General features: G+C 45.1%; 1 protein-coding gene and 1 pseudogene across 1 annotated transcript in view; both read left to right on the top strand.

The window, feature by feature from the left end:
- The window catches only part of FMN1 (formin 1), a 144,794-nt gene that overhangs the window by 80,177 nt on the left and 49,536 nt on the right, over positions 1–15,081 (top strand). Inside the window, exons 12-13 of the mRNA XM_066612303.1 lie at positions 2,679–2,738; positions 4,300–4,420. Of these exons, the coding sequence (XP_066468400.1) occupies positions 2,679–2,738; positions 4,300–4,420 (181 nt within the window). The remainder of the gene's footprint in view (positions 1–2,678; positions 2,739–4,299; positions 4,421–15,081) is intronic.
- LOC136637112 (5S ribosomal RNA) lies at positions 14,917–15,036 on the top strand (annotated as a pseudogene).

The raw sequence follows: 15,081 nt of genomic DNA, 5'->3' as shown, positions 1-15,081 counted from the left end.
TGCAGAGTTTTTTTTCAAGTCCCGCCTTCCCACACATGTACAGTCTGAGATTAGCTGGTTGCTCTTTGTGGGGCTGGGTAGGAATTTTTGGCCGCTCACCTGATTGGCTCTTTGGTTGACAGCTTTTTTGCCTACCCTAGACTGATTTGGCGAAGGGCTCTGTGTGGTGCCCCAGAGTTAATGGTTGTCCTTTGTCACTTAGGCAGGTACTGTGTAGGTAGGTAGCCAGAACTGGCGCTTTTCACATATATTCTGAAGTCAGCAAGGTCAGAAGGCTGAGCCAGGACTGCTCACACAATACTTACCTGGGTTGGTGAGGCTGGCCAGCAACAAGCAATGAGCACCGTTTGTCTTCACCTGTGGGAGCTGCACCTTGACCCTCTGGGTTCGGCAGGGATAGGCTCACTTGGGCCACAAGTGTTCCAGTTGGACATCAGGGAAAAGTTATAGATGATCAGGACAGTTCAGCAGTGGAACAGATTGCAAGGGGTAGTGGATTCTCACTCACAGGAGATATTCAAGCAGAGGCTCAATAAGACCTGCTGGAGATACTCTAACAGGAGTTTTTGTCATAGGCAGGAGTTGGACTACATGGCCTTGTGGCTATCTTCCAATTATATGATTCTGTGGGCGCAATCCTAACCGGCACTTATGCCGGCATAGGAGCCCCGGGAGGGTCGCAAATGTGCCATAAAGCACATTTGCGCCTCCGTGGGAGGAAGCTGCGCCGACGCACGGAGGCCGGCAGAAGCCTCTGTGGCAGCTTCCTCCCTGCCACGTGTGCCAGCGCACCCGCTGTGGGTGTGGGGGGCGGGGAGGAGGCGGGAGGGGGCAGTTTCTGGGTGGGGGGAGGGCGGGCGATGGGTGGCCCTGGGGTGGGTGTGTGGGGAGCTGGGGGTGGGTGTGTGGGGAGCCGGGGGTGGGGCTGGGACCTGGCGGTTATGTTGGATCCCAACCCCCATCCCCGGGGAGAACGGAGCGACTTCAAGCCGCTCTGCTCTCATCGAACTTCTGCCACCTCCAGAGGTGGTGCAGGTCCAAAGAGACCCATTGGGGCCAGCAGCCCTTACCCAGGGGTAAGGGGAAGAGCTTTGCCTTGCCTCTTGCTGAGCTGCCACTGGCTAGAAACCCGCGTTGGATGCAGCACAAGCCTCTTGGTTTGGATTGCGCCCTAAGTGTGCTTACAATTGCACTGAACAGATCTGATTCCTTTTGAATTATCTGGGCAAGCAGCTCAGTTGCCCATTAGGTTGTGTTGCAACATTTTGCATTTTTAATAAAAACTGAGGTTTATAGTTACCAATTTTATTTATATATGATAGTAATAAAATTCAAATTGAAATACATACAAGGACCCTACGTTTAATGCATCCTCTTGATATATTTTGCACAGCTAAATCTGACCCTGGTAGTTTTTTTGTATGTTATATGAAAATAAATGGATACTTCAAAAGCATTCCACATATAATGCACTTCAGTGTCTTTCTCTTTGTGCTGTGTAATAATTTCCTGTAACTAGCAATTCCATACCTGAAGCCTGGTTTATCCATCTTCCTAGTCCAGCTTGACTAAATTGATTCAATATCCCATACAGAAATGGGACATTGTCACCCAGGACATAATGGTTATAATATTTTATTAACATAAAATGCTTTTCTTTGTTGAAATTTATATTTTGATATAGATTTACATTTATATCGTTTGCATAAATGACTTATGTGAAATACACAGAACATATTACATGCTATATGTGATATATTATATTCTTGACCTCTATCATTATCATCTATACATCCTTTACCTTCTGCATCATTATGTGCAGTCAGTAGCATAGCTAGAGGGGGTGCAGAGCACTAAGTTTTGCAGTCGCCTGACTGTGCCGTGCAAGCAGCCCCTCCCATCCCCTTCGGAACCATGCTGAGCCACTAGAGCAAAACGGAGATGAACATAGTCAGGCATCTGCAAAACTTAGTGCTTTGCACCCCCTCTAGCTATGCTACTGTGTGCAATATTTTACCAGTGACCTGAGAAGTTGAAATACTGATGGGTGAATATTGCAACAGTCGCATAGCTAGAGGGGTGCAAAGTACTAGCTTAACCACTTCAGGACAGCACCACTGAATCATAGACTCAGGCCATTGCTCTTTATCCTATAGGATCTATAGGCTATGGTTCTGTTTCCTCTTTGGAACTTCACTAACCAACTTGCATGCTGGACACTTTTGTACATTATTAGGATGACAAGGGAGGGAAACACAAGGAAGTTGTTTCATGGTGGGAATCAAGCTACACAAATTAGTAGCAGAGTTAAGCAACATTTTTCAAAGTTTATTTTAATTTTTTTTCAAATTTATCATTGCATATTCACTTGTTTCCACACAGTAATTGTTTTAATGAGTTTATTATGTACTGTAAGCTCACAGAGAAGGGGTGTAAAAAACTATAAGAAAATACTGCTAACATTTCTTATCACTTTTGTATGAAATGTGATTTATTTCTTGCAATTTGTAATTTATGTGTGTGACTGTGGAAGCAGGAATTGCAACAAAGTATAATTTACAAGTTGAAAATTTGCAAGCTTTTTTATTTTTGGATAGTAGGATTGTCTGGAAAACTGTACTAATAACATCATTACCAATATTTTTTCAATCTCATTTAGAATCTTTTTCCTCCTTTAGGATACCGGTGTCAGTCTTGTGGATTATGTTATGATATATTACCTACGCCATTTTGATAAGGTAAATGATGTGACTGCCTCAGCTGTTGTACTACGTTCAGTATTCCTACCGGGTGAATGGCCAAAGTTTGAGTGTTGTAGACTTTAGTTTCCACGTAGTTTCTTGTCAAAGTGTGGGAAGTCAAGCTCAAGTGTATAGGCACCACAGTACAGCATGAAGTTAACTCAGTTGCGTAGCTACAGATCTGTTCCCTGGTGAATAGGATTATAGCCTTGTCCATTAAATCTTTTGATGGTCTGTGATCACAAGCATTTCTACTATGAATGGTAATATTTCTCTTCTCACAGATGGAAATGGGAATGAGCTATATACTCCAGATCATAAAGGAAAAATTTGAAATACAATAATGAATTTATACTAAAGGGCTGCAGGTTGTCTTTTGGATTAAAATAGATGAAGCACAGACCACCACTGTACTCCTAGGCAAATTTTTCATGTAAGCCTGGTGCTTCTTGGCTGAGGTTCTTTGAAAAAGGTTCCAAAGGTAACACCTGAGAGCACCTGCTGCTGACATTACCATCTCTGCTATTGACGTCCTAGAGCTGCAGTTTCCCTTCCTCCCTGCCTTGCTCCATCTCCTTGTATGGATGAACTTTCCCCCTTCCCAGACCTCATCTGCCCATCTCCTGCTTCCATTCCACCCTCTCCTCCCACCTGCCTTGCCTCCATCAGCAGTCTTTGCACTGCTCCAGAGCAGCTTCAGCCTTCCCACTGGTGCTTCAGCAGCACATAACTTAGCACACTGCCACAGTGCCTTTTATGACTGTTGCTGTCTGCTTTATGACAGTCAGCACCAGCGGATGTCTGGCCTAGGTACGTTTGGGACATAAGAAAAGGAGGGTTATACAATTTGTACTCAACCACTTAAAAAAAAGTGCTACCCATAATGTATGCTTATACTTTGTCCTTTTAAATACAGTGCATGTTTTAGATGCCAGGTTTGTACAAGGTAAAAGAAACATTTAAAATACTTGATCTAATTCCTAGTTGTGATATCATAAAATTAAATCAGGATCATGCACTGATTTAAATTGGGTAGTGCCTGTTTTAGCTCTAACAGGTTTAGTCCTAAACCTGTTACAAGGAGAGAAATATCAGTAAAAATTTAGGTGTATTTGCAGATAGGATGATAGGCTGCAGTAGGGTGAAAGGCCAGATTTATTCAGAAATCAACAACATAACTTGTAACACAAATCTTAATAAATCTTAAAGCACATTTCAAGCTGCAATGGCCCTTCATCAGGGGAACTGTGTTTATTTGGGCAGTTGGCTGTATCTAAGAAGTACTGTCTTGAATCAAAAAGCCGATAAAATTGCTTTTATAGCTTTACATTTTAAAAGTGTTGTACTATGCTTTAGGATAACATGGCATACCAAATATGCTAGAATACAACTGCTGGGTTCCCCTTGATAAAAACTACAATTATATCACTAGGTCACATGCAAGAAATACCCTGAGATTGTATATAATTTATCGTATTTAGAGTTTGGGGAATATAACTTTGCTTCTGTAGAAAATCTGGCACTTTTTTAGATACTAGTTTTTCCTTTTGTTGTTTAGGAAGCAGGAACAGACAAGAGTGTGTTTCCTCTGCCAGAACCACAAGATTTCTTCCAGGCATCCCAAGTTAAGTTTGAAGATCTAATAAAAGACCTAAGAAAACTAAAGAGAGATCTAGAAGGTAAATAAGAACTATCATTTTAAAATCTGTTTTTAAAGCTTTGTGACGACCAATCTTCTGCATGTTTTAAATTCCATAAAGCTCTATGAAGTTTAGTCCCAATCCACGTATTATACAGTGTGCAGTGGAATTCTTATTCCACTTCAGCTGTTGGTGATGGGTCATAGTGAGCACATTGGAAGAAAGGTTTACAGCAGACCATTCTATGATTTGCTGGTTTAGTAGGATAGCAATCCTACAGCCTAATTTAAGAGTGTTATTCTGTACCTGCCAATGAGCCCAAACATAGTGTTACTAAGCGTGCAAGCCTAACCTTGTATCAGGCTGGTGCAAGTCCCTTTGTGCCTCCTCGAGAGCAAGCTGCACCAGTGCATGGAGATGTGCTGGAGCATGGCGGCGGCATCTGAGCACAGAGCACGGAGCCTCTGTGGCAGCTTGTGGAGCGAGACTTGCATCAGCTGAGCTCAGCCGACACAAGGCTCTGGGTTGGACGAGGAAAAGGCAGGGAGGAGGTGGGAGGGAGGCGTTCAAGGTCTGGGGGAGGGTAGACAGAGGGCAGTCCCGGGGATGGGAGATGGGGCTGGTATCCAGCTGTTATGCCGAATTCCAACCCCCATTCCTAAGCAGTGCGGAGTGGCAGCAAGCTGCTCCACTCTCCTCAGACTTGCGCCACCTCAGGAGGTGGTACAAGTCCAAGGAGACCAATAGGGGCTGCAGTGGCTTACCCAGGGATAAGGGGATAAGTTTCCCCTTACCTCTGGCTGAGCCACTCTGGCACCCTATCTTGTACTGCATACAGTGCAAGCCTCTTGGCCTGCCTGTTCCAGTGCAAGATAGGATCTCTACAGAAGCGTGCATGGCCTCTGGGAACCCAGTGCCTCGGGAACAAAGTGCCAGGTAAGGCACCACGAGTTTAGCATGTGTGCGAGTTCAGCAGCAGGGCGAGGAGGCCAGGGCCCCAGACACTGCTCTTCTCTTCCCTTGAGAAGACGGAAGCAAACCAGTGTAGGGTTTTGTAAGTACCCCTAAGTCATGGGTGTGTCCTCGGTGCAAGGAGCTCCAGGGACTCCGCTCCCTTGAAGCCTTGGTGGCCAACCTGGAGAAGCAGAGGCAGGCAGAGAAGGACCATGGGGAGACTTCCGGGGACAATCAGGCTTCGTCCCACCCTCAGGCGTGCAGCTCCTCAGTTGCCTATGTGGGAAGTCTCGGGGCTGGAGGACATCATCCTGGAGAGGAGGAAAACAATCCTCTAGGGGGAACCCATTCTCCAGGGGATGGGCCCGTATCCGAACACCCTCAGGATACTCCTCGGCAGGATGGGGGTCGAGGGCTTCTTGTAGTGGGGGATTAGATTATTAGAAACATAGAGAGGGGGGATTGTGACAGATGTGAGGACCGCATGGCGACTTGCCTGCCTGGTGCGATGGTTGCTGACATCACTTCTCATCTAGAAAGGCTGGTAGACAGTGCTGGGGAGGAGGTAGTGGTTGTGGTGCATGTCGGCACCAACGACGTGGGCAAGTGTAACCGGGAGGTCCTGGAGGCCAAATTTAGGCTGTTAGGTAGGAAGCTGAAAGCCAGGACCAGAAGTGCTAACTGTTCCATGCGCAGGGCCAGTTTGGCAGGCGGAGATCAGAGGTCTCAATGCATGGAAGAGACAGTGGTGTAGGGAGGAGGGGTTTAGGTCCGTTAGGCACTGGGGAACGTTTTGGGACAAGCGGGGCCTGTACAAGAGGGACGGGCTTCACTTGAACCAGAATGGAACCAGACTGCTGGCGCATGACATTAGAAAGGTGGCAGAGCAGCTTTTAAACGGATCCCTGGGGGAAGGCCGACAGGAGCCGAGGGGCATCCAGTTCGGGACTCCTCATCCCTATGAGATGAGGATGGGGAGGTTCAAGAACAACAAAGTAAGGACAGAGTAGGAGAAGAAATTGGGAATGGTAGCATGATGGGATGTGATAGACGGTTTGGCACAGTGAGAGGATGCGGAGATGAAGGAGCTAATAAGTAGCCCATCCTGGGGCATTCCATGTACAAATGCTTTTATGCAAATGCCCGAAGTCTCTGAGCAAAGATGGGAGAACTGGAATGTCTGGTGACTAGGGAAAACATTGACATAGTGGGCATAACGGAAACCTGGTGGAATGCGGAGGTTCAGTGGGATACCGCAATCCAGGCTATAAACTCTACAGGAAGGACAGGGAGGGGCATGTTGGAGGTGGGGTGGCCATTTATGTTAAGGAAGGGATAGAATCTAGCAAAGTAGAGATTGAAGGTTTGTTCGACTCCATAGAATCTCCATGGGTTCAATTACCAGGCCTGAGGAGCAATGTAATACTGGGGGCGTACTATCGTCCTCCAGACCAGAAACCGGAAGGGGACCTTGAAATGAGGAAACAGATCAGGGAGGTGACAAGGAGGGACAGAGTTGTAATCATGTGGGACTTCAATTATCCTCATATAGACTGGGTCAATTTGTGTTCTGGTCACGAAAAGGAGACCGGATTCCTTGACATGCTAAATGACTGTGCCTTAGAGCAGCTAGTCATGGAGCCCACCAGAGGACAGGTGACTCTGGATTTAATATTGTGCGGTACACAGGACCTGGTTAGAGATGTCAATGTTACAGAGCCACTGGAGAACAGTGATCATGCTGCAATCCGTTTCGACATGAACGTCGGGGGAAGAATACCGGGCAAATCTCTCACAAAAACCCTTGACTTCCAACGGGCAGACTTCCCTCAAATGAGGACGTTGGTTAGAAGGAGGTTGAAAGGGAAAGTAAAAAGAATCCAATCTCTCTAGAGTGCATGGAGGCTGCTTAAAACAACAGTAACAGAGGCCCAGCGGAAGTGTATACCGCAAAGGAAGAAGGGCTCGACTAAGTCCAGGAGGGTGCCTGCATGGCTAACCAGCCAAATTAGAGAGGCCGTAAAGGGCAAGGAAGCTTCCTTCCATCAATGGAAGTCTTGCCTTAATGAAGAGACTAAAAAGGAACATAAACTGTGGCAAAAGAAATGTAAGAAGGTGATACGGGAGGCCAAGAGAGACTATGAGGAACGCATGGCCAGCAACATTAAGGGGAATAATAAAAGCTTCTTCAAATACATTAGAAGCAGGAAACCCGCCAGAGAAGTGGTTGGCCCTCTGGATGGTGAGGGAGGGAAAGGGGAGATAAAAGGAGACTTAGAGATGACAGAGAAATTAAATGAGTTATTTGCATCTGCCTTCACGGCAGAAGACCTTGGGCAGATACCGCTGCCGGAACGGCCCCTCCTAACCAAGGAATTAAGTCAGACAGAGGTTAAAGGAGAAGATGTTTCAGACTTCATTGATAAATTAAAGATCAATAAGTCACCAGGCCATGATGGCATCCACCCAAGAGTTATTAAAGAATTGAAGAATGAAGTTGCAGATCTCTTGACTAAAATATGCAACTTGTCCCTCAAAACGGCCACGGTGCCAGAGGATTGGAAGATAGCAAATGTTACACCAATCTTTAAAAAGGGAAGGAAGGGGTACCCGGGAAACTATAGGCTGGTCAGCCTAACATCTATACCGGGTAAGATGGCGGAATGGCCACCAGGTCCTCTCCTGGATTGATACTTGGTTGAAGACCAGGAAACAGAGAGTGGGTGTCAATGGGCAATTTTCACAATGGAGAGAGGTGAAAAGTGGTGTGCCCCAAGGATCTGTCCTGGGACCGGTGCTTTTCAACCTCCTCATAAATGACCTGGAGACAGGGTTGAGCAGTGAGGTGGCTAAGTTTGCAGATGACACCAAACTTTTCTGATTGGTGAAGACCAGAAGTGATTGTGAGGAGCTCCAGAAGGATCTCTCCAAACTGGCAGAATGGGCAGCAAAATGGCAGATGCGTTTCAATGTCAGTAAGTGTAAAGTCATGCACATTGGGGCAAAAAATAAAAACTTCACATATAGACTGATGTGTTCTGAGCTATCTGTGACAGATCAGGAGAGAGATCTTAGGGTGGTGGTGGACAGATCAGTGAAAGTGTCAACCCAATGTGCAGCGGCAGTGAAGAAGGCCAATTCTATGCTTGGGATCATTAGAAAAGGTATTGAGAACAAAACGGCTAATACCGTTGTACAAATCTATGGTAAGGCCACACCTGGAGTATTGCGTCCAGTTCTGGTCACCGCATCTCAAAAAGGACATAGTGGAAATGGAAAAGGTGCAAAAGAGAGCGACTAAGATGATTACTGGGCTGGGGCACCTTCCTTATGAGGAAAGGCTATGGCGTTTGGGCCTCTTCAGCCTAGAAAAGAGATGCCTGAGGGGAAACATGAATGAGACATACAAAATTATGCAGGGGAAGGTTAAAGTGGTTAGAGCGATGCTCTTTACACTCTCACATAACACCAGAACCAGGGGACATCCACTAAAATTGAGTGTTGGGAGGGTTAGGACAGACAAAAGAAAATATTTCTTTACTCAGTGTGTGGTTGGTCTGTGGAACTCCTTGCCACAGCATGTGGTGATGGCATCTGGCCTGGATGCCTTTAAAAGGGGATTGGAAACGTTTCTGGAGGAAAAATCCGTTACGGGTTACAAGCCATGATGCGTATGTGCAACCTCCTGATTTTAGAAATGGGCTATGTATCAAATGCCAACGCAAGGGACGGCACCAGGATGCAGGTCTCTTGTTATCTGGTATGCTCCCTGGGGCATTTGGTGGGCCGCTGTGAGATACGGGAAGCTGGACTAGATGGGCCTATGGCCTGATCCAGTGGGGCTGTTCTTATGTTCTTAACTACAATTCCCAGGAAGCCTTGCAGGTCTCTTGTTACCTGTTGTGCTCCCTGGGGCATTTGGTGGGCCGCTGTGAGATACAGGAAGCTGGACTAGATGGGCCTATGGCCTGATCCAGTGGGGCTGTTCTTATGTTCTTATGGATTGTGCTGCACGTGGTGAAGGCTTAACATAAAAACCAGTGAAAAATACTTTTCTTAATATCAACTTTGGTCCTCTCGTATGCATTTGAATTGTAACAATTTACAAGCAGGTAGCAACAATGCCTGCAGAGCACAATTGCACTGGAAAAGAGGCAAGCCCCCTTTTAACACTGAACCTGTGGCTTAACTCTTTGGTAAAGGAACTTATTGCAGAGAAAACTTCAAAAGAAGTGTCGGCTGCATGTGTGTGTAACTGAATATGCATCACACCTTTATTGCCCAGATTTTACAGCAAAGGAAACTAGAGAATTTCAGACCTAAAGTTTATTCTGTGGCATAAAGTAAATGTATGAGCTCCTCTATGACCTTTCTTAAGCAATGTACATGCACAACTCTTGGCTTGTGCGAAGATTGAAAAAGGGAAGGGGGATCTTCAACAGGGAGAAGTATGTATGGGGGATGAGTAGGCTTTAATACAGATTGATGACTTTTATTCTTTGCTGAAGAGAAGTATCATATTCAAATCTGAATGACAAAGTAATACTATGCTTAGAAAAGACATAAAACAATACATGTTAAATAGAGAGAGACGATTCCTTATCCTTTTTAAGGCGATACTGCTTAAATAATCAATTTCGGTTTGAGGCACCAATTCTGCTGCTACTTTTTGATGTGGCTGAGAAGTAACCACAGGGTGACTTTTTCACAGTTACATGGTGAGTCTTACATTTTGTGATCGTCTTATCAGATTTGACTGCACTGGAACCACTGGAAATGAGATTCTCTACTGATGGTTTAAAAAGCAAACGTCAACAGCCTTAAATGAACTGGGCTTCATTCATAAAAAGATGGTTAAAATGATATAAGAGAAATAATCTCTCTGTGTGTAATGATCACTGATCTTTTCTGCATGCCAGGCTTCTCTTTTACACTCGATGTAGAATAAGATCAGAGTTGGACAATAAACGTCAACATTCAAAATTTATTCTTTTAGTTAGGTATGGCTGAATTAGATCATAGTCACCTTAAAGAAAGTTTCAAAGGTCAACAGCGGTAAGGAAGTATCAGTTGTTATTTATTCAACCTTGGCATACATGAATGCTCTATCTCCTCTCATCTCTTGGCTCTGTAAAACCCTTGGCCTGCCCTCTCGCGTGCTAGTTTGTGCTGAAATGTGATCTGGGCTTGATCGTCTATTTTTCAAATGTGTAGTCCTGGTGCCATGCATTTCACTGTTGCTGGCACTGCTTCAAGGCTTTGACATTCTTATGATTTCAGCTACAGTTGCAAAATGAAGACAGAAAAATGTGAGAAAGCATTCAGTTTACTGTAGTTCACATTTTAAAAATCCTTTCCACAGCCTGCCTTTCTGTTTGTTTTTTTTTTACAGACATCTTTGGTTTTCTGCTTTAATAATTTCACAAAAGTTTGGAAAGAAATGCGGACACACCTCTATAAGTTACATCATGTTGTGTAGAGCAGCAGTTCCCAAACTGGAGGTCTGTGGCCAGCAGTGGGTCATGGTCCAGTTTTTGGTAGGTCATGAAACTGACAAGGCAGATTAGGCTAAGTGCATCAGGGGTTAAGCTACCTCATAGTTTCAGGGGGCACTGCTGTCTAATCGCCATTATAGCCACAGAGGCTTGAGTGGCTAGTAAAGTGAAACTTCTTTAGATGGGTTCCGATGCTTAAAAGTTTGGGAACCACTGGTGCAGTGTAATGTTCTATGTATCTTTCTTGTGTTCATCTTGAAAAATATAATTAAGGTTCCTGAAAGGAGTTGGTTTTCATCCACTCCCCTAGTCCAAGAATATTCGGCCTGAAAATTCGGCCTTTTCTTTGAAAAGGTCAACAGGCATGTGGATGCGGGAGAACCCGTGGACATTATATATCTGGACTTTCAGAAGGCGTTTGACACGGTCCCTCACCAAAGGCTACTGAAAAAACTCCACAGTCAGGGAATTAGAGGACAGGTCCTCTCGTGGATTGAGAACTGGTTGGAGGCCAGGAAGCAGAGAGTGGGTGTCAATGGGCAATTTTCACAATGGAGAGAGGTGAAAAGCGGTGTGCCCCAAGGATCTGTCCTGGGACCGGTGCTTTTCAACCTCTTCATAAATGACCTGGAGACAGGGTTGAGCAGTGAAGTGGCTAAGTTTGCAGACGACACCAAACTTTTCAGAGTGGTAAAGACCAGAAGTGATTGTGAGGAGCTCCAGAAGGATCTCTCCAGACTGGCAGAATGGGCAGCAAAATGGCAGATGCGCTTCAATGTCAGTAAGTGTAAAGTCATGCACATTGGGGCAAAAAATCAAAACTTTAGATATAGGCTGATGGGTTCTGAGCTGTCTGTGACAGATCAGGAGAGAGATCTTGGGGTGGTGGTGGACAGGTCGATGAAAGTGTCGACCCAATGTGCGGCGGCAGTGAAGAAGGCCAATTCTATGCTTGGGATCATTAGGAAGGGTATTGAGAACAAAACGGCTAATATTATAATGCCGTTGTACAAATCGATGGTAAGGCCACACCTGGAGTATTGTGTCCAGTTCTGGTCGCCGCATCTCAAAAAAGACATAGTGGAAATGGAAAAGGTGCAAAAGAGAGCGACTAAGCTGATTACGGGGCTGGGGCACCTTCCTTATGAGGAAAGGCTACGGCGTTTGGGCCTCTTCAGCCTAGAAAAGAGACGCTTGAGGGGGGACATGATTGAGACATACAAAATTATGCAGGGGATGGACAGAGTGGATAGGGAGATGCTCTTTACACTCTCACATAATACCAGAACCAGGGGACATCCACTAAAATTGAGTGTTGGGCGGGTTAGGACAGACAAAAGAAAATATTTCTTTACTCAGCGCGTGGTCGGTCTGTGGAACTCCTTGCCACAGGATGTGGTGCTGGCGTCTAGCCTAGACGCCTTTAAAAGGGGATTGGACGAGTTTCTGGAGGAAAAATCCATTATGGGGTACAAGCCATGATGTGTATGCGCAACCTCCTGATTTTAGGAATGGGTTAAGTCAGAATGCCAGATGTAGGGGAGAGCACCAGGACGAGGTCTCTTGTTATCTGGTGTGCTCCCTGGGGCATTTGGTGGGCCGCTGTGAGATACAGGAAGCTGGACTAGATGGGCCTATGGCCTGATCCAGTGGGGCTGTTCTTATGTTCTTATGTTATGTTCTTATGAAATGGTTCTGTATTCATGTCCCCTCCCTATTTTGAACCAAGGCCAAGATACCCCATTAGGAGCATACACCTGAAACTTTGCTTTTAGTAGCTATAAAATCTAGACACTGGATGTCTGAGTTGTGAGCATTGACTGCCATGAAGAAACATTATATAACCCATCAGGATACAGTGGTATTCATTTATGCCAGAAGTGCAGTCATTGTTTTACAAGACATGGGAGTTGATTCTACCAATCTTACCAACCCAAGGAGTGGCAAAAATTAGATGTCAAATGAACCTTGAAATTTTATTTTGACAAGATTCAGAGGATCAGACAATCTGAAGCACTATTGTCTTTTAAGCAGTTATTCCTAGACAAGAATGTGTCTGACATTATCCCCTTAAGACAGAAGTTCCCAAACTTACCGCAGTCATGGCACCCTGCAGTCACGAAACCCTGTTGAGGTGGCACCACTGCCCAGCTCTTCTGGGCATCACTACCTTGAATTATGGTTGAGATCTTATATGAGCTCTCACATGATCTCACACAATTCAAGATGGTGGCTCCAGGAGAGCTAGTAAGAAGAGGCAACCAGGGACATCCCATAGTACCCCTGTGAGGTTACCGCAGTACACAGTTTGGAACCACTGCCTTAGGACATCAAGGCAGCACAGTGGCAACAAATCAAACACTAGGCAAGATTCCATGAATAGATGTTACTGCTCATGCTATAAAACAGCCACATAGCGTCTCTCTTAGGAGGCAGCATTTGGTGAGGTGTGCTTCAGAAATCCTTGACACTTTGATGTGTGGTCATAAGCAGAAAAATCCTATGGTGTGGGACAGTATTTCTTTTATAAGTCTTGATGCAGAGGGCTGCCCTCCAGCCTCCTTGAGAAGAAAGAGAAAATTGGATCTACATTAAATCTTGATGGTGGACAGAAAGAAGTCTATTCCATCCCAGCTGAGCATTTTGGATTAGGTCTCTCCTAGGTACAAGTTGGGTTGGTAGGCAGGACCTCTGAGTGATGACATTAACATAAGATTAACATAAGAACAGCCGCACTGGATCAGGCCATAGGCCCATCTAGTCCAGCTTCCTGTATCTCACAGCGGCCCACCAAATGCCCCAAGGAGCACACCAGATAACAAGAGACCTGCAAGGCTTCCTGGGAATTGTAGTTAAGAACATAAGAACAGCCCCACTGGATCAGGCCATAGGCCCATCTAGTCCAGCTTCCTGTATCTCACAGCGGCCCACCAAATGCCCCAAGGAGCACACCAGATAACAAGAGACCTGCATCCTGGTGCCCTCCTATGACCCTTTTCTTTAAATTCTATTTAAAGCTTTAAAGCTTTGTGACAGTAACATAGCTTTAAAGCTATGACCCTTTTCTTTAAATTCTATTATTTTGTTGTTTGAACTGTTGCAGTGTTTGACATTCCTTCCATAGTTCTTTTATAAATAATGTCGTAATTTAAAAGGCTTTTGCTCAGCCTAGCTGAATTTGGACAAGAAAGCTCCTCGCCCTGATGATGCCAGAGAATGACCTTGACTTCCACAAGGAAGATCTCTGAGATGGAAACTCTGTGGTCACCTCTTAGAACAGGAATTTATGGTATATATTTTTTTTAAAAAAATCCCTTTTGCCTTCAAATTTCTTTTGTTTAAGGTTGTAGACAATTTTACATGAAATGTTTCATTGAAGAGGATATTGTTTTAGTACATACAAGAGAGATCTGATGAGCCTCTGTAGTTCATTGTAGTCATTAAAAAGCTGTGGCTGCTGGCAAAATATAAGTGAAAGCATAAAGCTAAAACAGATGTGATCTTAACAGAAATTATGTCAAGAAGAGCCCAAGGATAGCTATCCAGGCAAGTACAGTCTTTCTTATAAACATTATTTGGACAGTATTAACTGGAGTTTCCTATATTACGGATATATAAATATGTAGTAGAGTTCTGGAGAGTGGTTAGCTGTAATTTTTGTATTGGTTTGAGCTTACAGCCTGTATGTTACTGTCACAAAGTTTATTTTGGGGTATTCTAAAATATTGGAGCTTGCCCTTAGCCATTTGTATAGATCAGTGGTACCCAAAGTCGCAACCATGGTCCTCCAAAATGCGGTCCCTGTTCAGACCACAGCTTTTGGTTCTGCTTCTGCGTGGCTTGTTCTCCTGATAGACCTGGGCACTGGGATGCTCTGGGACATCATGTCTGTTGCCTGGTATCCCAGAAGGCTGCGTGATAGGATGTCCAAGCAGATGCGACTGCCCAGAGTATCCTGGTGCCCAGGTCTACCAGGAGAACAAGCCACTCGGGAGCAGAACCAAAAGATCTGCTCACTGGACAGATGGATCCATCCAAACCCTGGATCTGGCCCTGGGCTAGGGTTCGAGCAGCACTGGTATCGATATATGCAGCAACTGTTACCCTGCACATCCCTGATCTTGTCTGATCTCGGAAGCTAAGCAGGGTCAGGCCTGGTTAGTACTTGGATGGGAGACCACTTGGGAATACCAGGTGCTGTAGGCTTATACCATAGTCTTTCGAGACTGAAGGTTGCCAACCATGGTATCG

The sequence above is a fragment of the Tiliqua scincoides genome, chromosome 1, assembly GCF_035046505.1.
Source record: "Tiliqua scincoides isolate rTilSci1 chromosome 1, rTilSci1.hap2, whole genome shotgun sequence".
Lineage (NCBI taxonomy): Eukaryota > Metazoa > Chordata > Lepidosauria > Squamata > Scincidae > Tiliqua > Tiliqua scincoides.
The sequence above is the reverse complement of the archived record's forward strand: the minus strand, read 5'-3'. Positions and strand labels throughout refer to the sequence as shown.